The sequence below is a fragment of the Xenopus laevis genome, chromosome 9_10L (assembly GCF_017654675.1).
Source record: "Xenopus laevis strain J_2021 chromosome 9_10L, Xenopus_laevis_v10.1, whole genome shotgun sequence".
Taxonomy (NCBI): Eukaryota; Metazoa; Chordata; class Amphibia; order Anura; family Pipidae; genus Xenopus; species Xenopus laevis.
Genome location: NC_054387.1, coordinates 115,372,438 through 115,398,117, shown reverse-complemented (window position 1 = coordinate 115,398,117; position 25,680 = coordinate 115,372,438). Strand labels below are relative to the sequence as shown.

Below are 25,680 nucleotides of genomic sequence, written 5' to 3'. Positions count from 1 at the left end.
AGGTGCAGGCAGGGCAGGAGTGGAGAAGCAGCGGTGGCAGATTCTGGGCCTGTAGAAAAACGCAGGCCAAGATCCGCAGTCATCTGGCCCTTGCCTTATTCTTGGTAAAGTGGACAGGTACATAAGTGCATATACAGGAGGTGAGTTGGCTTTGGTATCCTTGTGGGACAGTATCTGGACCTTTACAGGAACAGTAACACCAATACATGAAAGTGTTTTAAAGTAATGAACATGTAATGTACTGTTGTGCTGCACTGGTAAAACTGATGTGTTTGCTTCAGAAATACTACTATAGTTCATGTGAACAAGCTGCTGTGTAGCAATGGGGGCAGCCAATTAAAGTAGAAAAGGCTCAGGTTACACAGCAGATAACAGATAAACTCTGTAGTATACAATGGGATTCGTCTGCACTTATCTATTATCTACTGTGTATCCTGTGCTTGAATGGCTGCCCCCATGGCTACACAGCAGCTTGTTTATATAAACTATAGTAGTACTTATTTGTTATCTACTGTGTATCCTGAGCTTGAATGGCTGCCCCCATGGCTACACAGCAGCTTATTTATATAAACTATAGTTGTGTTTCGGAAACAAACACCAGTTTTGCCAGTGCATTATATTGTCCTTCCTTTAAAACATTAATTTTTTGGTGTTACGGTTCCTTTAAGGCCAACCCTGCATATATAAGTTGGTGTTAACAAACAGACAAACCACTCTTTCCATGTTCTTTATGTACAAAAGTATATTCAACTTTATTCATTTTTTTAAATTGACAATCTGCAAAACAAATTTATGAAAAATCTTTCTTAAAGGGGACTTGTCACCCAGACATAAAAATCTGTATAATAAAAGTCCTTTTTAAATTAAACATGAAACCCAAATTATTTTTGCTACTAAAATATCCATACCTGTTATAAGCTTGTTTAAATGTCTCAGCTGTCAATCATATATTGCCTGCCCCTCCTCTAGCTTTAGGCATAGGGGCGGGGCAGGTAATTACTTTCACTTTCCATTTTCAACTCCCTAGATTTAACTGCACTGCCCACATTCCCCTCCAGTGCAAGGGCAGGGGTATCCGTTCCCCCATTCTGGCACATAAACAATATTTTGGCACGATTCAAAGCTTGTTTTAATAACAGTGTCTACAAAATGGCGCCTGCCTGCTTGCTGTGATTGTGAATCCCAAAAAGATCCCTAAACAAGATTTAAATAATTTGTATACAGTTAGTAAAGTTTATTTTGTTGAATAACATTATAAAATAGGATTTATAATTTCTTAAGGTGACAGGTCCCCTTTAAATTCCATATAGAGTTCCATGCTTTTGGAACAGTTTTTAATTATTGAACAATGTATGGGTTGAAAGCTGCCTTGTCCCTGTTTGACATTAGCACATTTAGTATAATGGAAAAATTCTAAATAATACAGTTTCAAATGTTGAAAAGTTTGCTTTATACTGGCAAGAAAGTGGATCCTTGCCAACTGGGAGCACCCAGTGACTGACAGCTCTTGCCCCACCATTCAATGAGAAGTTTTGAAACTAAAATTAAAAGCCATGGCAAAGGAATCAGGCAACAACGTATAGTATGAATATGTATGTACATTATGACCATAAACCGTACAGAGCTTAAACCATCAGAACAGATAATTGTCACACCTATGAAATTGCTTATTTTGTGGGTCAATATGTGGTTTTGTAGTGGCAAAAAAAAGGGAATATTCATGCTGGTTAGGAAAGCTTCAAGAAAATAGGTTCTAAATTTTGCTTTCCGAATAGTTTAGGTATTCTTTACCCTTCTTTGCCCTTTAGTAGGTCAGAAAATTAATTTGTATTTCCGGGCAAGCAAATCAGTGCCCAATTTTGCCTCTGAAATAGTGTGCCAAATCAGGATGATTAGATTGGATTATGCAGGTCTGGGCCCTAAACCATCCTAGAATTTTCTACTCGGAATTATCGACATAAATCAATGACGGGCACTTTAAACCTATAACCAAGCCAAGAGGATACAGACTCTAAAGCAGGGGTCCCCCAATCTTTTTTACTTGTGAGCCACATTTAAATGTAAAAAGACTTGGAGAGCAACACAAGCATGAAAAGTCTATGGGGATGCCAAAAACGATCTGTGATTGGCTGTTTGGTAGCCTATATGGACTGACAGCCTACAGGAGGTTCTGTTTGGCAGTACATCTGGTTTTATGTAACCAAAATGCCTTCTAGCCAGAAATTCAAAAATAAACACCTGCTTTGAGGTCACTGGGAGCAACATTAAAGGTTGGTGAGCATCATGTTGCTACTGGTTGGGGATCACTGCTCTAGTCATTGGCTTTGCATGTGTCTAGGTAAATCTAAGTATATTTTTAAAAGTGCCTAATCACAGCACATGCCAGGGATTGGGAAGCGTCAGCTTTTAATAAACACCATTCTAAAGCTCAAGAACCATCCTCTGCCTTTGGGAAATTCACTGCACTCCAAACCAGCCAAAGCATGTATTTTTACTTTCCCCTTGAATTTCTCCCTATAGCATTTAATGCACCAAGCCATATATCTAATATAAGTAATCATTGAAGACGTTGTTTTAGTTGTTTTAGAAGTTTTTTTTAGAATTACTTGTATTAGATATACCACGACCTGAATGAAAATCCAAAACCTTATGAGACTCTGCAGGGATCTTCAAGTTAGTCGAACATTTAGCTTTAAATGTTCTTTTCTATAAGCAAAATGGAATGAATGAGTGAACATTTCTGAAGTGCACATTCATAGAAGCTTTTACTGCCACCAGTACATCTGCTTCTGTAACGACCTAGCCCCTTACATTAGCCAATGCCACCAATAGCCATTGAGACAGTCTCCTATAGTTTCCCTGCTCTCTAAGCGACACCACTTCTTCTTCTATAAACTGCTGTTAATCAGTATGCCGAGTTGTAGGTTTCAGAGTCCCAATTATAATCTGAATGAATAGTTCCCCTTTCCAGTAGCGAGTTTCACAACAAAACACAATGTAGCCATTGTCCTTGCTAGGGGATTCCATCTCAAGCAGAATCTTCTATTTCCCTCCTTTAGCCTCCTGTGGTATCTCTTAGTATTCATATGCGAGTTCTAGGTGGGGATTCATTTCAATGCTTGTGTAGTTCTGAGGGCGCCTGGGATAAAGAAAGAATAATTATGTAAGAAAATCCAAAATAAGGCAGTCAAAGAACTGTCAGCTCATGGGCAGGACACAGGCAGGGACCTCGGTCACCCAAACAGTAACAGCTGCATAACAGAAACATTCATGCAAAACCCCACAAAAATAAATACAATTATGACAAATACCATATATTCCTATGAAGCCACTTCATGGGACATGCAGAAAGTTAAATTTAAGGGTGAATTCCCTATTTAATGATACAGTGACATACCTTTTCCGCAAGAAAAGTATAAGCGCAACTGCTCCAAATAACAGCAAGACAAAGAGCACAACAAGAAGGGAAATGTGCCATGTCCTGAAGGATCCTGGATGAGAAACAAAAAACAAGTTGATTATTCTATTATTATTATTACTGTTGAACAACTCCCCTTCCCAATAGTACTCTCTGGCAGAACATTTTCTGTGTTTGCAGATTCCCCTGAGTTGGATGGCCTTGAGAATAGAAACACCCCATCAGCAGTTCTTATCTAGATGCTATTTTGTGTGTTTTAAAGCAATGTCTAACTTGTATCTCCTTTTTTACTTACTGTGTATGTCTTTTAAAGAGAAAGGTCTATAAAAAAAACAACCTGTGTTTTCTTGTTCGGAGGTTCACAGATCTTGTGTCAAATAGACTTTGTCTAACTTTCCAGAAAGTGAATTTACCAATTCTGGTGGAGAATGCGGGTAGGCTCAAGATCACAGATAATAATCTATACGAGTACATCCAGGAGCACTAATCTGCCAAGTGTTCTAGTTCCACTGCTTGCTTCCAGGTTCAGTAACAACCAATCCTATAGGGTACCACACAACCCCAACAGTCTCGGGAGCTTCACAGAGGAATCTGCATAATACATTGAGCTTGAACTCATACTATAGGTTATAGGACAAGTAAACCTTTAAAAGAGATGAATGTAAAATTGATGAGGGTGCTATTCAAAGCACTTTTGCAATGTAAATTCATTGTTTGTTTTTTAATTCCGAGACATTAAGGGATCCATGTACTGTTAACATGAATGAATTTTGTTACAGCAGCGCCAATGTACATTGCAAAAGTTCTTAGAATAGCACTCTCGTTCACTTGTTTTATAGGTTAACTTATCCTTTAATAAAGTCAGTCGGTCGGACGAATATACGTTCTTTACCTCTCATCTTCTCTGGGACTAGGCAAGTCGTAAGAGGCTCTAAGGATCTCTCTTGCAGTATGAATGGCTGTGGATGAGTGATAAAGTCCGCGTTCCAGCTCTCGATGCAGTGTTGGTCACTGTGATAAGTCAAAATGTTGCCCGAGATAGACAGTTGGTTTTGGGTGCATGTGAGCTTTAAATCTAAGAGGAAAAACATGGGTTTAGAGACGATTAAGATAAAGCAGAAAAAAAGGGCAGGTGTCTTTCAATGGAATGAATTGTAACTTGTAACTTGATTTTAGTATGCAGATTGGAATATGTATCCTGTGTTTTATAATCATTTATAAAGGGCTTCCTGGGGGTTGGTCAGGTGACTTCTGCCTGGACCTGAAAGTGCCTGGTTATGTTGGAATGGCTGCTGAGCCACTATTGGGGTCCCTCAGCTTTTGTGCTTAGTATCATTGAATCACTTTGCTTTGAAACTGACTGCACATCCATTCAGTTAATCAGTCTACAGAACCCAACATAACCCTTCTCAATGCTTCTGGCCTTCAACAGTTGAATTCAAACTCAATGTCTAATCATTTACAAGCAATGACTAAAGGCTGTGGTTTGGAAAGACCAACATTATATAAATATGAGCCCAACAGAAGTTTAGAAAATCTGCTTTATAGTAAGTATGATTTATAATTGGGGTTTGTTGCTGCAAAATAACCCTTCCTGTGCCCCAATGTATTGTAACCATAAGGAGGACATCTGATCTTTTCTTTAGGTGAGCATCCTAAAGTACAGTATATATGTGTATAGAAGGGGTAACCAAATATAGGCACTATTTTTAATAGAACTCCACCTTAGTGGTATAACTACATGTATAAAAAGGAACCTTCTTATGTTTTAAGGACTATTAAAAGAGAGCAATGGAGACCCAATTGGAAGGGAGATTTGTAGAATTTACAACCCTAGTAATTTTCCAGGATGCATTTGCCTGTGGATATGGCTCCTAGTAGAATCCCTAATATCCCTGGCAGGTTTTGGAGACTTGCTCAATAATCCAGCAACGAGTGGACATGTCCCTATTTTGTAAGCCCAATAACTTATTGCATGAAGGGTATTTTTGTTATGTGTGGCCAATTCTGCAGTTAGCCTTAATTCCACAGGCAAAAGCTGTAGGTGGGTCAGTGCTGTACCTTGTATGTAAGCTGGAGAAATGAAGCCAGAACAGTGGTGTTCCATGGACAGGCTCAGGGTGGTCTTTAGGCTGTTCATTGTCTTCTGCTCTGTTGGCTCCAACTCTGAGCAATCTGCAGAAAAATCAGCATAAGCGGTCACTGGAAATTGGAGCTCATGCTGGCACATACAATCTGCCAACTCTTTCTGTTTATATACAGAATCAGCATTTCTGCCACTGCCCTTACCCCCAAAGGACAAAAAAGTAGCTAAAACATTACAATGAATGGGGGTTAACCCTTAAACTATCCAGATGAGTTGCTGTTTGTTGATGTATGCAGGTGAATATTACTGACGGCATTAACAGACCTGTTAGTGAGGATGACCAGGTGAGGGGGGGCTTAAATCAGGGTTAGCTGACATTTAAATGTATGAGAGACAGCAGTGAGGATTTTTTAGTAATTTATGCAAAGAAAATCACTGGCACACAAGGTAATGCTGGCAGGGTGAACCCTTATTGCAGCATGCAATAGCATGCAAGCATGCTTGATAAAGGGGTTCACCCCCGAAATGTTGCATGCTGCAGGTTTCACCCTGCCAGCATTACCTTGTGTGGTGCCACCGATTTTCTTTGCATCAATTCAGAAGTGAGGTGGCCGATACCTCCATCCCTGTGCACCAGGGAGTTGCTTTTCTATGAGGGCCAGGGTGTGTGAGTGCATCCAGATACTTTTCCACAAGGTTTTAGTAATTTGTCCGCCCCATATAGCATAGCCCAAGTGGTAATTAACAGGACTAGTGGCATATTTATACGATTCTTGCTGGATGGGCCAACAATCGTTGGCTTGGCCCAATAATTAGATCAGCTTGATCTGACTAAGCATATGGGTGGCCAAATTGGGCCAAGAACTAAACACCAGGGGGCAGGCTTTGTGCTAGAGAAAATTTCATAAAAGCTTCCAGTATTAATTGCAAAATGATATTGCAGGATGTATATTGGAAGATTCTTGTGCATTAAGTAGGCAGTTAGCCCTGGAGCTCATGCTGTGTGGCCCTGGAAATGTGATGAAAGCTGTTGCATTTAAGAAAATGATCCTTGATGCTGCAAGACCATAGCTGCCAGCATGATAAAATACTGGAATATATGCTTAGATATACTGTATAGTCTAACAATATATGGGAATTTGTTCCCTTTAACAGATATATGTCCTTTTTCCCACTGAATCTCTTCCCATATTTACTTAGACTGGAGTCCTTCATGCAGAAATCCAGTTGCAAGGTGGCGATGCTGGAGGGACACAGATTCTCGGTGCCTGGGCTGGGGTGCGGAACAGGAAGCAGCAACGGTCGGTGGGAGCGTTTACCATAAGAACACCGACTGACAGAAAATAATCTGCGACAAAAAGAAAAATATCACTTTGATTGAGGAAGTCAATCAGTAAATAAATAAATAACAAAATACAAAGGTGATTGTTTACTAACATATAAACTAAACTGTACCAGTGCAGTTACAAATAGCAGCCAATCAAACAGCATTTTGTTTCACCAAACTACCTGTGACTGGTTGCTATGGACTGATAGCACTGGTACAATGCTGCATCTTTGATATACGCTGTCTATATTGTATGACTGATGAAAGACTAGTGAATGTGTATTGCAGGGCGTCACTATCTTAAACCAACCTTTGCTCCCCATGTAATATTATCCTGTCTTTGCTTAAGTCCCTCAGACTTTCAGCATCTGCCCCATCTTCCCATGAGTGCACAACTGCATCCAGAAGGTCCTTTTGGGTCACGCTGCTGCCCACCGGGAAACTCTCCAGGGTACCCCTGTATAGAGCCACAGCCTGTGTAATGGAAGGGTTGGAATGAGACAACTGGAGAAACTGATCTGTGAGTAGAAAGAAGAGATGAGAACTTCTGTTAGTTACATCCTGCACTCACTGTAGAGCATGGTAGAGCAGTAACTATCAAACTTTTTCAGTTCAAGCCTCCCTTGAAGGTCCAATTATTGACCAGGGTCCCCTTTGAAGGTACAGCTTTTATTCAAGGCGCCTTACCTCATGAAATGGGAAAATATCCCTTGCTCAGTCATATATATGCCTCCAAATCTCACTCAAATAGACCTTCAAACTGAACCTTCAGGTGTATCTAGGAGAGCAAATGACCATTCTCCCCAATTCTCATCCTAACTGATCTTCAAGACAAGCCCCTTTCTACTTCTCCAACCCCTACACACACAGTTTGAGAGAACCTTATACTCACAAGTAATGGGTTCTACAAGTTGTGTGCTTTATAAAACTTGGATACTCCCCTACCTGGAGCAGGTATTGCTAAGAGACTATTGTTCCCCAACACCAAGGAAACATTATATTATTGTGTTCTTTGGTGAAATGACCCCTGTGGGACTGTTTACTGGAGACAAAAGGTGCCTATACCCAGACTGTCATCAACTGCCAACTCAACCTCTCTAGCAAGTTGCCAACTTTTCAGCCCCTACATGTGGCAAAACAAACACCTCCCTAATTTAATATCTAATTATCAGCCAGACCTGGCAGAAAAAAATCTTAAAGAATGATAATTTTGACTTGTGGGTATGGTCAGCAGCCAAAGCTTCTGCATGGTCCCTGTTGCAACCTGATTTGGACATTTATACATTTAGAAAAAAAAACACAACCTACGTACCACTGGATGTGCTATTGGTGCCAATCACATAGATTCCGCTTATACCCAGTGTGCCTTGTAGAATAAAACGATCATATACCTTCCCATCCATGCCATACATGACTATAATATGCTCATACAGTTTGCCTTCTGGTGGCCCTTTTAGCTCAATGAAGTTGTACAGCTCTGGGCCACGGAATAAGCCGATTTCATTAATCACAATGGAAACTGGATAGATGGAAGGAAGTGGCTGAGAAGACATAGGTATGGTAGGAGTCACAGAGGGAAGGCTGGAAGGAACTGTTTTTGGACAGTCATTATCTGCTAGAGGAGTAATCATGGTGACCTTAAATAAAGCAGAACAAACATTTATCACATTTGTGTCCTTGTTGCAATGCTTTCTTAATAATAATAATAATAATAATTATAATGATAATATATATATAGGTGTAGGAAAAATCTGCACACTGTATCTTATAGTATAATAAATGAGCCCCTTGTGCAATCTGGCCACATATGTGGGTTGCCATACTGAACAGATCTACTTGTTAAACCTGCAAGGCAGAAACAATGCATGGCCCAACTGACCAGTTAAAAGCATAATGTAGCAAGGTTTTGAAGCCAGGTGAAATATCAGATTGGTCAATGGTCAGTACAACTGCCTCCCAAGTAGCACATAGTGGATAGTAAAACAGGAAGAACATTTTCTCTGTAGGGAAGGTTCTCAGAAATACACTTAGTTCTGGTTGTTTTCCTACACTTTATAAATCCAGTTTTTGCAAAACTACTCCAAACGGCTGTGGAGCACAAGTTGGCCTTGCTAATCTTATCCCAGCTACTTCAATCACCTTTATGCTGGTTGGGGTCTTGTTTACCACTCTATGATTGGCTGTTCCAGTTAATAGAGAATAGTTGTATCGTTTGGTCCTCACTTACCTGGAAGCTGGACTGGTCCTTTAAATTGAGTCCGTGGCACCGGCTCAGAGACTCATCTTGAAGAATAAACCTTTCATCCTCATGGACTGCCTCCTGTCCTGGGGCAAGGACTTTTAATAATCTCTTGGCATCATCACCCACATCCGACACATAGACAATGGCATCCACCAGTCCCTCAGCTGTCACCTCCATATTCTTCTTGTATCCTTTTGTTGGGCGGTAATACAAGGCCACTGCATCTGCTCCATTCTGAATGGTGTTGAAGGGTAACAAGATGTGAGGAACAGGTTTTAACCTACTGCTACCAACCAGGAAGTAACCATGAGTATTGGTATGATTGCCTTTAAGGTCTAGTGCAAGATACGCCAAGTTGTTCTTCCCATTGTAGAGTACCAGCCAGTAGCCATCCAGACTGAAGGAGCCTCCTCCTGGGTGATAAAGCTCAATATATTCCATATCTTCAGCTGCACCTGGTGTATTGGGGTTCACCTCACTGATTAACAATTCTGGGCCCCCCGAAGTAGTAGGTACTTCAGTTGTAGGATCTGTATAAAGCAATATCAAAAGATACTGTAATTAACCTAGAGATCTTTTATGTAGTATAATATATAATTCCTTCTTTGGACTATACGATTACATAGTCCCACTTTTTCTCCTACCCTGGGAAAAAGCGAGTGCGAAAATGGTCCATGTATGCCAAAATACTTTGCCTTTAGTTGATAGCTTTTACTTGTAAAGCATACAATGCCTTTATAAGCTCTTGAAGACTGAAGTGGTCTCAAGTTCTTATCTTACAAGAAATTCAGCAGTTCTATCTTTTTTTATCGCATGGACTGTGGAAAGGGTAAGCCTTTAACTATGGAAATATTTGGGTACCTCCAAAATATGGGGTGTTTCCTTACCCAAACTATGCAAGAGCCCCTGTGCTCCCCCCAAAAAAGGGGATGTAGAATAACATGTATCTACACATTCAAAATGTATAAACAGGAAGGCGCAAGATGTTGCAAAGGCAAAATAACCTTGTCGGTTGCTGGTTACAGCATTGTCTGAGAGATGGCATTGTTAGTGGAGGAAGAGCAGACAAACCACAGAACTTTATATTTGTGTGTGTGTAAAGAGATTTCTTTTGTTACTGAGTTTTGTATAAACCGAGGACAAGAAGATCTCTCTAAATATCTGGCTGTTTTCCTACACTATATAAATCCAGTTTTCGCAAAACTACTCCAAACGGCTGTGGAGCACAAGTTGGCCTTGCTAAGCCTTCTTATCCCAGCCACTTCAATCAGCTTTATGCTCAGTAGTTTGTTGGTGTCTTGTTTACCACTCTACAATTGGCTGTTCCAGTTAAAACCCCTGTGTAAACCTGGGTTTTGTATAAACCGAGGACAAGAAGATCTCTCTAAATATCTGGCTGTTTTCCTACACTATATACAGTAAATCCAGTTTTCGCAAAACTACTCCAAACGGCTGTGGAGCACAAGTTGGCCTTCCTAAGCCTTCTTATCCCAGCCACTTCAATCAGCTTTATGCTCAGTAGTTTGTTGGTGTCTTGTTTACCACTCTACGATTGGCTGTTCCAGTTAAAACCCCTGTGTAAACCTGGGTTTTGTATAAACCGAGGACAAGAAGATCTCTCTAAATATCTTACCAGTCCTGTCCCCTGATGTCACTGGACTATCCCCTGACATCATCAACCCAACCTAAATGTTATAATTCTACCCCCTCCCCACTTGCTGTTTAGAGGGTCCACCAATGGAGATTAGAACCCCTGTTTTTTTTCTATGAAATAGTGTTTTACATATGACCCGTTTTGTGTGGTGTATTTTTATATAGACCTGCAATTTTTGGGGTATAATTTGCCTTGAACCTTTGCCATGCCACTCGGGAAGCCAAGAAGAAAAGATTATTGTTATTAATCCTTTTGACAACAACACAGGGGAAGGGGGAATTTGAAGAGTATGTAAAGGTAATGTTCTTTTTTTCTTGCTTAGTTACCATTGTTCCTATAAAGTTATAGAAATATACATTTTGTTTAAATGCAAGTCTATTCTACTTGCTTAACTCCAGTTACCTGTAGCCGGGGGTGATGTTGAAGAGGCAATAAGAGGAAGACATGATGGCAGCACAGTGACATTTCCGTTACCAACAGTAAACATGTCTCCTAAGGTCACGAAATGTTGGTGAAGTTCTTGAAAATCCACCTTCTGGAGGGTGAGCGAGGTGTTTAGATGAGTGTGAAGAGTGAGGAAAGTGGAGTTGCAGGTAAGGCTTGCATCTGTGTATAAAGTCAAAGGGTCAGTCAGCAATGTACTTTTTTTCCAAAGGCATAACCCATAATTCCAGGAGACACTCTCCATTGTGCCTGTCCTTGCTAAAGCTCCCCATACATGGGCCGATATAAGCTGCTAAATTGGTATCTTATTGGGCAGTGTATTGGGGCCCTCCAACGGGCTCCCCCTGATCGGCCATAAATTGGCGAGATATTGATCAGCCAGGTTTAAAAATCTTGTTGGATCGTAGACTTAAGTTTGTTGATGCGGTCCTTGGCTCGACCACTGTGCCGGATTTTCATAGCTAGCACCCTTGGCACATTACCGTTCATCTATCCCCACCATCCCCTCCCCTTTATTAGTGCATATGTGTAAAAATTCATCATTGGGCCTGGAGCACTGATGATTAATGCACAGAAAATGTAAAAAAGTCTCGCATTTTCTGAAGTTCCAAACCAACGCAAAATGCCCCACACAATGTAGCTGAGCAGCAGCAGCCCAAGAGCGGCAGAGTGGATTTCTCTCACCTGTGAAGGAGCTGGCGGATAAATTACACTGGCAGAGAGATTGCAGTGACTGAGCCAACGCAGCCAGGAATTCAGAGACAACATTATCCCCCTCCCAAATGGCACAATCTGCAATGAAACAGTCACAGTTAATAAACGAGTTTCTGAAAACAGTATAGCCTAGGAATAGGTGGCAAAACCTTAGCAGGCAGGGTTATCTAAGGAATACTGGGGCCCCATACACTGGCCATGCCCAAGCCCACCACAATTTGCCCTACCCCCCTCCAAACATTCATAAAACTCCACCCTTTCATAGCAGTCTGGGTTTCTCCTACTTTGAGCCCCCTTATAGGTGTCCTGCCTGTACCCATTGTGCACATTATTCAGATACCTGCCTTGATCTGTGCATGATACCATACAGGCCAGTGTGTATAAAGGGAATGTCTCTGTTTCAAATGATGCACATAAAGTGGTAACAGGCAGACACCTCTGTGCAAAAATGCTTAAGCAAATGTTGTTGCATTGAGGTCTATGGAGCACCCTACATGGCAGCTCCCTGAACACACAAGCTACAAATAATTTAATGTATGTTTTCCTTAAAAATAATCACCTTAAAATAAAAGTTCAGGGGATAAATGCAAGATTCCCAGTCTTCTGCTTGAGTTATAAATTACCTGATGTCCTAAAACACAGCCGGACATCACCAGGGAGGCTTTCTTGTCTGCAGTCGTTGGTCTGGCCCGGAGTGCTATTTGTAAGCAGAAAGGCAGACAGTTTGCCTTCTGGCCCGTTGCAGCGGCTTGCAGAAATGCTGCTATTTCTACCCATGGAAAAAGTAAGAAAGGATGGATCAGCACAGATAAATGCTGTAGACATTCCTTCATTATCCTGAATTTCTATTATACAATTAACTGAATATGATAAAGGCATTTCATTGCCTTGCAACCTATTCCCTAGGCTGCAGTAAGTCTCTCTAACAGACAGTTCTGCTTTCATTAATAAATGGTACGAGGATACTGGGCACAATAATAGCACCCTAACATTCATTCCTTACCCACGCTGCCAGAATATGATGGGATGCCCCACATTCAGCTCTTGGAGGGGCTGAGAAACTGTATCCTCATTATCAGTATAGACCAAAGCATCAATCAGACCGCTGGTAGGAAAGGGAGTCTTGGGTAGAATCCTGCTACTCTTCCCCAGGTACAGGGCCACAGCACCAGCACCCTTAGTGATCAGGCGCACGGTACCAGGCAGTGTCTGTTGGGCTAAACAAGAAACATTCAAAACTGTCAAGGGGGTCCTAAGAGTGTCAGTTCAACCATTGATGCAAATACCTGGTGTATATACTGAGAATATTTAAGAACTGTTATAGTAAGTACATTATAGTAATAAGTACATTATTTGTACATCTACATCAATCCATCCCCATGAAGCCAGTATGATGCAGATGGCCATACCTTCCTTGCCCTACATTACAAGTGAATCTGTCTATAAATTAACTTTTAGTATGATGTAGAGAGGGACATTCTTAGACAATTTGCGATTGGTTTTCATTTTTTATTATTTGTGGTTTTTGAGGTATTTCGCTTTTTATTCAGCAGCTCTCCAGTTTGCAGCTTCAGCCATCTGGTTGCTGGGTTCCAAATTACTGGAATACGTATAGGAGAGGCCTGAATAGAAAGACGAATAATAAAAAGCAGAAATGACAATAAATGTGTAGCCTTATGGAGCATTTGTTTTTTTAGATGGGGTCAATGCTGGAAAGAGTCAGAAGAAGGCAAATAAGTAAAAAAACTATAAATAATAAATAATGAAGATCTGTTGAAAAGTTAGAATTAGCAATTATATGCTATACTAAAGGTCAATTTAAAGGTGAACCAGCCCTTTAATAGAAAAGGGGAACAAATCCTGCAGCATGGAGAGCAGATAGAAGGGGTGTGAGAACCTTTACCCCCCACCACTCTGGGTTGGTGGTGGTACAAGGCCTGTAGATGTAGACATAGCAAGTTATATTGCTTTATTATCCTGCCATGCAATATATATACTTTTTTGCTATATTTACATTTTTGTTCCGTCGCTTACCACTTTGGTTGTTATAATCACTGCCCCAAGCAACCAGGCATTTGATTCAAACAAAGTCAGAATAAGAGAGAAGAAAAACAATTCTCACCATCCAACCATCTATGAACTCACTGGACCACCCTAGAAGCAGGGTTATTCCCAAAATGGGAATAGAATGGGGCGTGGCACCAACCAAACCTACTCTTTCCCATGATTTAGGAAATCCTGGATTCAGTGCACCCCTAATAACCACTGACCATAAATAAGAGCTTTGGAGACTTGGCCGTTACTGATTATTTAGTTAGAGAAAAGAAGACAGATATTGACGTACCTCGATTGTCATGTTTTTCACCCTCAATCAAATAGAGCCCATTACTGCCTGTCAGACCTCTAATGTCGGTGGAGTAGTAAATCTCATTGGACTCTCCACTGATAAAGGCCAGTACCAAGCCAGAGAGGAGAGTGGAAGGGGGTCCCTTGATCTCTATATACAGATCCTGTGCAAAGGGAGAGGGCACCTCATTGATCATGATTTCCTGGAAGCCTTTGCAGAAGTTCGGATTCCAAGGAGACACGTGTGTCATTTTAAAAGTCCATTGACCATCCAATTCCAAGCAGCGCCCAATGGACTCATCCGAGGGGTGAAAGTTAGCGTCCTCCAGAAATGCCTCTGCTCCAGGGGTGAGAACTTTCTGCAGAACATCGGCCTGATCTGTGGCCTTGGCCTTATGTACCAGGGCATCCACTAAGCCTTCACTGGTCACTCTCATGTTCTCCTTGTAGGGCCCCTTCCCCAAATAAAGAGCAATGGCATCGGGCCCATTCTGTATTGTGCTAGAGGGCAGAATAATGACAGGCTTTGGGCTCACCCCAATCGATCCAATTAAGAAGAATCCCCTTTTGTCTGTGAATCTTCCGGACAGATTTAACACTTTATACGCCGTGTTGGTTTTACCATTGTAAAAGACTAACGTGTAGTTATCAAGAGACACATTTTGCCCACTGGTGTGATAGAGCTCCAAGAATTCGGCAGTGTCGTGCCCGGGGTTATCCGAATTAACCTCACTGATTAGTAGTTGCCCTTCCAGCTTCTGCTCTTTGGTGTTCTTTATCAGGTTCTGAGAGTCCACCATCAGGATCCATGATAGGAGTAGTGCTAGCAGTGTTCTGGCAGCTTCCATGTCTCCAGAAACGCTTCTTCTGAACCCCGGCATGCAATCAGTCCTGCGTAACTGTAACAGGCAAGAGACATGTGGTGAATTGCACACGAGATAATGACACTTTATTCAGATGTTGCTGAGCTACAAATCCTAGTAGACTTAAAAATTGTATCAGGCATTAAAGTCAGTAACGGTACAAGTAATTCCCAGGCGCAGCCCCCCCCCCCGTCCAGACGCATTTTCTGTAGCAGGCATGCGCTGGTGGGCCCTTTGGGGTGCACACCCCTGGTAGTTCCACCCCTGATTAAAGCACGCTGGGAGCTATAGTTCAGCACTATCACGGTTGTATCCATAAAGGAGATGTAAACCAAGCCATAAAACTGTTCCACAGTGACCCCTAATTTTTTATAGAAGCAGCTGAAAACCCTAATTATAAAGGCAAGAAAAATCACCAGTGAGAATTCTACTGATCAAAAACTTCATTATAAATGCAAAAGAACTGACCAATAAGTATGTTGATTTTTTTTCTTCTTCATTATATTACACTGGAATCAAACATGGGGATCAAAGACAGACTTGTTCAGTGATGGGAAATTGTGCTTAAAGGGGTTGTTCACCTTTGAGTTAACTTTTAGTATGACGTAGAGAGTATTTTTATTCTGATTTGCAACTAGTTTTAACTTTTTATTATTTGTAGTTTTTGAGTTATTTAGCTTTTTATACAGCAGCTCTCCAGTTTGCAATTTCAGCAATCTGGTTGCTAGGGTCCAAATTACCCTAGCAACCATGCATTGATTTAAATAAGAAACTGGAAAATAAATAGGAGAGTGCCTAAAGATAAATAAAAAAAACTAGCAATAACAATACATGTGTAGCCTTACAGAGCATTTTAGATGGGGTCAGTGACCCCCATTTGAAAGCTAGAAGAAGGCAAATAATAAAAAAAACAATAAGAAACAAATAATAAAGACCAATTGAAAAAGTTTCTTAGAATTGGCCATTTTATAACATACTAAAAGTTAACTTGAAGGTGAACCACCCCTTTAAAGCTTCCAACTCCACTTGCAGGAACAAAGAACAGGGAGGCAAATTGATACAGATCAGCTGGGATTCTCATTGGAGGATTTCTTTGAATTTTAAAGCAGTCGCTGGCTGTGAAGATTTTATGGAAAAAAGTTTGGGAAAAATTGTATTGTGCAATATTGTTTTAATGTAGCTGGGCTACAGCTCCCAGCATGCTTCAACTTTTATTATATGTTAAATTGTTCTGGAATTTGCAGCCCAGCAACAACGGAGTGAAGTTTGGTTGAGCAGTGCAGCAGGGTTTACTTCCCCTTTAAAGGGGTCCTTTCCTCTCTAAAGGTGGCCATAGACATAGAGATTTGATCGCGGGAATGCATAAGTGCACAGATGCGGCAGCAATCCAAAGGTATTTTTTAACCTGCCTGATCGAGATCTTTCAGCCAGTTATCGATCGGGACAGCCAGTCAGATGGCCCCACACAAGGGCCGACTCCGTCTGTCTGCAGCTTTTATTGGCCCTTGTATGGGGGCCTTAAAGGAATTGTTCAGTGCAAAAATAAAAACTGGGTAAATAAATAGGCTGTGCAAAATAAAAAATATTTCTAATATAGTTAGTTTGCCAAAAATGTAATGTATAAAGGCTGGAGTGACTGGATGTGTAACATAATAGCCAGAACACTTCTTCCTGCTTTTCAGCTCTCTTGGTTTACACTGACTGGTTACCCTGGTTACCAGGCAGTAACCAATCAGTGACTTGAGGGGGGCACATGGGTCATATCTGTTGAATCTGAGCTGAATGCTGAGGATCAATTACAAACTCACTGAACAGTTATGTCCCATGTGGCCCCCTTCAAGTTGCTGACTAACTCAGAGTTAGAGAACTGAAAAGTAGGAAGTAGTGTTCTAGTTATTATGTTAGACATCCAGTCACTCCAGCCTTTATACATTACATTTTTGGCTAACTATATTAGAAACATTTTTTATTTTGCACAGCCTATTTATTTACCCAGTTTTTATTTTCACACTGAATTGTTCCTTTAAATCAACTCTACATAGACTCATTCCAATTACATATGTTACTTTCTCTGGAAACTCACTAGTCCAGTAAGACACCCTGGGTCGTGCTCTTCTCCGTAGCTTCAGATTCTGAGACTGCTCCTATTTCTCCAGGGCTTTGGTGCTAGTGAGGAGTCGCTTCCTGACGTAGGCAGACTTGTAGGGATCTAGTGGAAATGTGTGAAAAAAAAATAAATAACATTTTGTATGCAGAAGAGGCTCAGATGACTCCATGGAGTAAGTGACTCACAGGATATTTTCTAAATGTGAGCAATATGAGCAAGTTACAGACACTTTTATTGAAGACCATGTGAAACCCAGTAGGAAGGAAGGATTATGAAAGAGGTTTGGTTAAAAGAGCAAGTTCTTCTTTTGACTAAAAACAATGTCTGCCTGACTTTAAACCAAAACGTCACTTCTTCACTCTAAGCAACATAGGATTAATCCCAATTCTTGGGACTGAAATGGTTCTATTTATAGAATGGGCACATCATCATGACAAGGTTTGAATGGGCAGACAAGTCATTTTAGAGATAACATTGCAGATATATGGAATTAATGTATAATCAAAAGTTGCAGAGACACATGGGGAGATTTAGTCGCCCAGCTACAAATCGCCTCTTCTTCGGGTGACTAATCTGCCTGCAATGCCTTCCTGCCGGCTAGAATCTAAATCGCCAGTGAGATGGCACTCGGAGCGCTTCATTTTCTGAAGTCGCCTGAAGTTGCCTCACGAGGAAACTTTGGGCACTTCGGAAAACAAAGCGGTCCGAGTGCCATCCTGCTGGCGATTTCGATTCTAGCTGGCGGGAAGGCATTGCAGGCAGATTAGTCACCCGAAGAAGAGGCGATTTGTCGCTGGGCGACTAAACTCCCCCCGACTCTCCACGTCTGCCCTTAGAATGTGCAAAAACAGCATTACTGCTCCAATTGCAGGAACTAGGAGAACATGGAGCCAGACTTTAGCTGGCCATAGATGTACCAATATTATTATTTTGGCAAGTGTATAGCTCCCCCAAGTACAACCATTACTCGTGAATTATTCATATAGGTGAAGTCCAGAGTCAGGCAGGTTGAAAAAAGAATCTGCTGTCATTATGTTCATGTAATAATACAACTAGTGATGAGCAAATTTTTCGTGGCAAAATTTCACACTTCGCCATCTGCAAATTTTAAAAAAAAAAAACTGGGAAAAAAATCCGCCGTGACAAAATTGTTGCTGAGTCAAAGAAGAAAAAACACACATTGACTTTAATGCATTTGGAGGGAAATATTGTCACAAGAATTTTTCACTGTTTCACAAATTTTTCGGTGAAGTGAAGCGAGACAGATTTGCTCATCACTAAATACAAGGCTGCCATCAAGCCCAACCAGCTGCATACCCTTCAAGGGTCCAGATTCACAGGCACTGAAATAGGCAGGGCTTGGCAGGAGTGGGAGGTGTTTGAAATAGATCGGGGTGTTTGGTTTTTTTACCTGGGGGTCCCATCTGTGGGGGCAAATGCCAGAGGGGCTGCTGTAAAATGCTACAGACCCTAATGATTTTGTTTGGTGGGGACTGTTTGGGCTGAAAATGCCTGGGCCTATTTTAATTCTCAGTGCAGACCTGCCCCATGTAGCGTTTAGATCCCCCTAGGAAGTAAAGTCTAAAATAGAATAAGGCTAGAAATGCTGTATTTTGTATACTAAATATAAACATAAACTTACTGCACCAGAAGCCTAATTAAACAAATGATTTATGCTTTCAAAGTTGGCCACAGGGGTCACCATCTTGTAACTTTGTTAAACATCTTTGCAAGACCAAGACTGTGCACATGCTCAGTGTGATCTGGGCTGCTTAGGGATGGTCATAAATTAACAAAACAGCACAAGTCAAATAATATCTGCCAGAAGCCGATACAGCAAGACTGATTAATAATCAGAATATACAGACTGCACTGGGTCCTGTGTTGTCATGTAATCTAATGTGGATTTTATAGTTTTTGTATTGTTTAATACAAACTTTCTCCAACTCTGCAGAACCAGTGGCTGCAGCAAAATAATCCTCCAAATAGAATCCCAGTTTATCTTTTTAAATCTGGCTCCATGATCTTTGTCCCTGCAGCTGGAGTTGGAAACAGTAAAGGAGATGTAAAGACAAAAATAAAATCCAATACAAATCTCTACACTGTTGCCGACTGCTCTACAGGGAAACAAACAAAGCTGCTTGAGTTCTGCACAGCTGGGAAGTAAGGCGGGAGCTCCCCCTGCTGTTCATAAGTATGATTGTTTTCTTGCAGAGCAGTTAGGGACCGTCTGACAATTCCTATCCACAGCAGTAAATGAAGGGAGAATTTCACTGCATACAGTCAGGTTTCTTATAAAAATGGTACATATTCTTTAATTAAAGTATATTGGAGATAGGTTTCTTTTTCATTAAAGAAAGTAAAATGAGATTTTATTTGTTTGCCTTTACATGCCCTTTAATCAAACTAGCAGAGCAATAAAACAGAAAACTCCATGATTTTATGGCACTAAATTATAATAATTACTAACAAATTACTAACAATGTAATACAATTAGTTACACCCAATGCATGAACACATGGCTGAACTTTCTTACATAGAGAATTTGGGGCTATTACAACACTGTCACGATTACTTGATTCACAGGAAACTCATTCAACTTGTCATCTCTACCAGGAAAATCCAATGATGTTTGTTGGCTCATTCAGCCTCAGACTCCATTACAGTTTAATGCAGGAGATACGGGTGGGCGTTTGACGACACAAATCCTGCTGTCACTCAGAGATGAGCCTTTTATGAGTGATTTCTGTTTATGGAACTTTTATAATTTATCAATTTAACACCAACATATTCTGCAGCACTATTATAGAGATTGTAAGTCATTCACATCAGCCCCTGTCCCAGTGGAGCTTACAGTCTAAGGGGCCCTCTAAAAATTTGAAATTTATTAAGTGTAAAAACTGTGGAAACAACACAAAACTTCGCCAGGTAATAGTTGTTGAGGTCCTATCGATTTAAATCAATTTGGACTTTTAGAGGTTTTTTTCCACTAGGAATTGTCTGAAAAACTAAAATTTTTTGAGTTATTAGTAGTTTTTTTTTTTTTAGTATTTTTCATCATTCAGCGTAATTTTCCTTTCATACGTTTTTATTTGGAACTTTTAATAAATGTCATGACATTTGTAGTTTTAGAGTTCTAAACCGTCGATGGCGTCAAAATTTTTCAGTCAACAGCGACAGTTTCGATGACGGCACCAAAATTTTTTTGACGCCAGCGACCGTTCCAATGCTGGCACCAATTTTGAGGCCAACGACGATAAACGGACACCCATTGACTTTAATGGGCGCCAGCGTCAACTTTGACGACGGCGAATTGTCGCAGGCGTCAAAATCACCGGTTTGCAGATTTTTGCACCAGTTTAGCGGAATTCGCAAAATTCGTGGCGAAATGGGACAAATTCGCCCATCACTAGTCATGGAGCATTTATTTTTTGCATTGTAAAAGGCAGATTTTCCCTTATCGTTTCCTAAATGGCCACCCCACTGCAGAGAGTCAGGTACCCATGGGTTACCTGCACAGTGGGGATATCAAGTGGATTCCTTCCGAGTCCTGATAGATTTGTGGGTATCCCATGGGCACCCACGGGTACCGGACATGATGTAGGACTCTACTCCACAGTCCCCAATGCATTCCCTGTGTCTCGTACTGCACCACTCCTCCATCTGTGTATTGTGCACTTGGAGGAAGTGGATATTTCAATAAATCTAAAAGTGGGGTATCCAAATGGTAAATAGTAACTCACCACATCAAGAAAGAGGCCCAGGTGCATCACTCTGAGCACTCAGCACAGGGAGCGGACAAACCGAAAATTGTTTGGAGCAGGCACTCAATAAAGGCAATCTTCCACCAGGCAGTTGAATCAAAGTGAAATGGTTTATTGTGTCCACAGCCTTACGCGTTTCGTGTTACAAACACTTAGTCATATACTATCGTTACAGAGCCATACCTCAGATATTTAAACAAGTGTGCACCAATCACAATAACACAATAATTAACCAATAAACCCTTAAACCAATCATAAGGCTATCTTCATATATCAATTACTATTCACAATTACAGCTTATGTAAATCAGGGCAACACCCAAATGATGTAAAATAGGGTAACACCCTTATCTCTTTTGGGTGCCATATTAGTACACCTTTGCTGGATCTAAAGTGAGGCCGTGCCATATTAGTATACCCATGCAATATGCATGAGAATGTTTTTAAGATAATAGCAAAAAGTTCCATTTACTTCAATTTAGATTTACAAATATATTTGGATTTACAAATATATAAAGTGCTAATAGCTAAAGGTGTAATACAGACTAAAACAGTACAAAACGTGTGGTTCAAAAAGAGATGTAAAATACATTGACAATAATATAGAGCTACCAAAAATTGTCATTGTTGAAATGTACATTTACAATATTAAGAGCTCTAAAATTCACAGAGCTCTTAATATTTTGAATGTTATATGCTCATTTTATGGCCACACCCCTAATTACAGTGTCCATTTTACAAAATTTGGCAGGTTATGGAAAGTTTGAACATGTTTCTGGGGGCTTTAGGGTCAGGTTTTACGTATTATTACAGTTTTGCTAATGATAGGGGAATTACCCTTTAAGCTGCAAGTCACAGTTTCTCCAAGAGACCTGCTTATCTTAAATTGTTTCATTGCTTATCTTAAATTGTAACTAATGTATCTAAATGCACCTGCCAAGCATTCTGGCTTCTCAGCCAAAAGCCAATTACGTTTTAGAAACTTTGTATCTTCTTCTGACTGTTCAGTGCAGGAGATCAAAGAGAAAGTCGGGACATTTCAGTAACAATCCGGGACTGTGGGCTGAATTGTCAAAATCAGGACTGTCCAGTGACAGTTGGGAGGTATGCATTGAATCTTCTCTGGGACTGTGCCAGGAACGACAGGGAACATCTGGCACCATGTGGAAACCATTTGCTGTTTATCTATACTTTCCCTTTATTTCCCACACCATTTGTTCATGCCACAGACTTTCCTATAATTGCAGTTGGGCCAAATGTTGGATCATCATCATATAAGTTACACAAACTGATTCTGACTGAAGTTGAATGCACCTCCAAAGTACAATCTCACATGCCCACTTGATTCCAAGTTGTAATATGCAGTGAAGCCTCCATTTTACGTAACCTGATTTTAAGTTTTCCCTCATTTTACACCTTTTCTTGTGGTCCCACCAAAATGAAATGCATTTCCTTGATTTTATGTTTTCTTGGATTCGACAGCATTTTTATCTGAAAAATGTAAAATGGGGATGGGGTTTCTACTGTCATTAGTTGGCAGAAATCCATCCAAACTGTATGACTTAAAGGGGTTGTTCGCCTTTAAATTTACTTTGAGTATGATGTAGGGAGTGATATTCTGAGTCAATTTGCAATTGGTTTTCATTTTTTATTATTTGTGGTTTTTGAGTAATTTAGCTTTTTATTCAGCAGCTCTCTAGTTTGCAATTTTAGCAATCTGGTTGCTAGGGTCCAAATTACCTTAGCAACCATGCATCGATTTGAATAAGAGACAGGAATATAAACAGGAGAGGGACTGAATAGAATGATGAGAAATAAAAAGTAGCAATAACAATAAATTTGTAGCCTTACAGAGCATTTGTTTTTTAGAAAGCAGGAAAGCATTTGAAAGCTGGAAAGAGTCAGAAGAAGAAGGCAAATGATTCAAAAACTATATAAAAAAAATAATGAAAGCCAATTGAAAAGTTACTTAGAATTGGCAGTTTTATGACATAGTAAAAGTTAACTTAAAAAGAGACCCCCGTTTAGGCCAATAGCTGGCAATGCAGGTGAGGGAGTTTGGCTGATTTTCATGACCCTCAGGGCCTGAATGGCACTTTGGCAAAGGAAGTCAGTTTTACCAGACTGCCCAATAGCATCAGAGAATAGTGAGTCCGAACTTGTCCCCATGCCTGACTGATCCTCACTGGATCCTCTTTGGTCTGTCCAAAGACTCATTTCCTGTGTGATGTTCCTTCTCAGTGGGTGGGCCTCAGCAGTTAAAAACACTTCCTCACTTCCTGTCACATGTAGGCAGAGGAGGCCCATGCCTTGAGCTCAGTTGATTGGGGGTTCAACTTGTAAAACAAGTGGTGACGGCGATGGGGTTCAGTGTGCTGGTTTGGGTGTATGGGGACATAATTGTGAGGGATGCTTTTTGGCCCAGCTCCAGGCCTGGATTTCGGGCTTGGGAACCAGGCCTGGACTGAGAGTCAAAATAGGCCCTGGCATTTCAGGTACACAGAGGCCCAATCAGCCCAATAAATAGTGCCTTTCTATGGCACCTTATAGCAGCCACTCTGGCATTTGCCAGAACCCACAGTCCGGGCCTGTTGGGAACCCCTAGACCCTTTGGTCCTAGTGCCCGGCGGCATCACAAGCACATCCCCCCACGCTCAAGCACTCACATGCACTGGAGCGCTGAGGATTATGTGTATAGGAGTACGTGTCCCCAGTGCTCCCTTGTTTGCGGCTGGGCAGCATGCCGCCCCTAAGATCTTGCTGCACTAGGCCTGGGTCAATGTGGCCTTTCCACAAATGTGGGCCTGCCCAGCTCTGCAGATTCAATCCTTGTGGCTATAGGAGTGCTACTGGACCATTCACATGGAATTATTGTAAAAAAATGTATCCCTAACCCGTAGCATTATCATTATTTTTGTACTGTGCATTTTAATAAACAACCGTTGGGGATCTGACGGCCAATATAAACTGAGGGCATGTCTATGTCTCAATACTTTCTGGGGTAACTATGGCATTGTGGGTAAAGGCTAGGGTTGCCACCTTTTCTATATTCTTGCCATTTTTTCCTCTTAATAACATTTTACCGGCCAGAGTGGTAAAGCGGTACCACTCCCCCTTTCCACAGAACATGAATAAAAAAAACACATATACAGATGCACCAGAATTTACCACTGAGGATTCCGTACAACCGCTGGACTACAGCTCCCAGCATGCCTTAATCCTTGATAATATGTAAAAGTGTGCTGGGATTTGTAGCCTAGCAACAGTTGAACAGTGCAGCAGTGTCTATACAGGGGGCTTGTATCAGAGCAGAGCACACGGCCCCTACACCCTTCAGGTTTCCCTTTCATGAAAGAAGATATTCACCCAAACTTTACAAGAAGCAGCAAACTAATGTCACTGTGGGTATAAAAATGTAGTGAAGCCAAAGCCTTTCACACTTACCGGTGCCTCTCACTATCTGGCCGCTCTCAGCAGAGCACATTGCTTGCAGGTATATTCAGTGCCTGGGTTTTATACATGTAAAAGATCCATCCTGTGAGCTCCAGCGCATGTCTGCCCCAATCCCTGCTCCTGCAAGTCACTTCCCAGTTCCTTCTTCTCCTCCCTCTCTCACTGCTTTTCCCAGAAATCTGGGATTTACTAAAAAAAAAAGTGTACTCCTCTGTGAAATCTGAAACCTCTTTAATGTACAAGGAGCTCTGATTCCCTGGGATCTTTTTTAGGAGCAGCACCAACTGAGGAAGGGGGGGGGGAGGATTTGATTAGTTCCAGATGCTTCTCATGCAGATGGGAGATTCATCCACACAATGCCAGATGCACCTTCATAGACATCAGCATTTAAAATAGACCCAGGAATCCAGAACCAGTCCCGAGTATAAATGCAGCGGATACAAAAAAAAAATGTGGGACTTGTGGAGCAATGCATTTCTGGGTGGTGCAATACGACCTGGGGCGGTTTCAACAAAGTGTCGTAATATGTTCCTTTATGCCGGAAAATTATTAAATGACAAATTCTTTATTGTTGCTGCCCTGGGCAAAAATGTCATTTTAAAAGTCCTGTGATTTTGCTGGTTTAACTGCATCTTTTTGCCATCTTAATGCCAGCAACATGTTGCTAATAATGCTAACAAACATATGGCAACTTCATACTGTTGTAATTTTATTCCAGATTTGCTTGGGATTTGGTACTCTGAATTCATTAAAGTGGCTTTCCAGAATGACGATTTAAAGGAGAACTAAATAACAAAGTAGGCTAGAAATGTTGGACATTATGCTTTGGGCTTCTGTACCAGCCCAAGGCAACCACAGCCCTTTAGCAGTAAAGATCTGTGTCTCCAAAGATGCCCCAGTAGCTCCCCATCTTCTTTTCTGCTGATTCACTGCACATGCTCTGTGCTGCTGTTACTTACTGAGCTTAGGGACCCACTCACAATATACAGCACACATAGAGTATAAATGCCACAATATAAGGCTGATTAGTAATTAATACAGATAATTACTACATGGCAGCACAGAAACCAGTGCAATTAGCATCAGAATTTAATAATCAGCCCGGTAGCATCAGCTTATATTACAGCCACACCTCATTTTCTGCTTGATAATTAGTGACGGCCCCTAAGCTTAGCTTCTCAACAGCTGCTCAGAGCCCACTGAGCATGTGAGTGTCACAGACATTTTCCAAGATGGTGACCCCCTGTGATAAGTTTGAAGTCC

General features: G+C 41.0%; 1 protein-coding gene across 1 annotated transcript; it reads right to left on the bottom strand.

The window, feature by feature from the left end:
* Positions 1-724: 724 nt before the first annotated feature.
* MGC145260.L (hypothetical protein MGC145260 L homeolog) lies at positions 725-24,828 on the bottom strand. Its single transcript, XM_018236488.2, has 15 exons — positions 24,409-24,828; positions 17,178-17,303; positions 14,230-15,130; positions 12,889-13,102; positions 12,509-12,654; positions 11,856-11,963; positions 11,130-11,333; positions 9,059-9,603; positions 8,144-8,468; positions 7,142-7,349; positions 6,701-6,852; positions 5,480-5,593; positions 4,311-4,493; positions 3,398-3,491; positions 725-3,139 (listed from the first exon to the last, which is right to left on the bottom strand). The coding sequence occupies exons 3-15, from the start codon at positions 15,110-15,112 to the stop codon at positions 3,076-3,078; spliced, it is 3,240 nt and encodes a 1,079-aa protein (XP_018091977.1). The 5' UTR covers positions 15,113-15,130; positions 17,178-17,303; positions 24,409-24,828; the 3' UTR covers positions 725-3,075.
* Positions 24,829-25,680: the final 852 nt, after the last annotated feature.

Bases quoted from the DNA above. Each gene is read 5' to 3' on its own strand.
- MGC145260.L (XM_018236488.2), bottom strand. From the start codon at position 15,112: ATGCCGGGGTTCAGAAGAAGCGTTTCTGGAGACATGGAAGCTGCCAGA. The intron at 11,964-12,508 runs GTAATTTATAAC...GTTTCATTGCAG, and splicing joins GCTGTGTTTTAGGACATCAG to ATTGTGCCATTTGGGAGGGG. The intron at 3,492-4,310 runs GTAAAGAACGTA...TTTCTCATCCAG, and splicing joins AGTCCCAGAGAAGATGAGAG to GATCCTTCAGGACATGGCAC.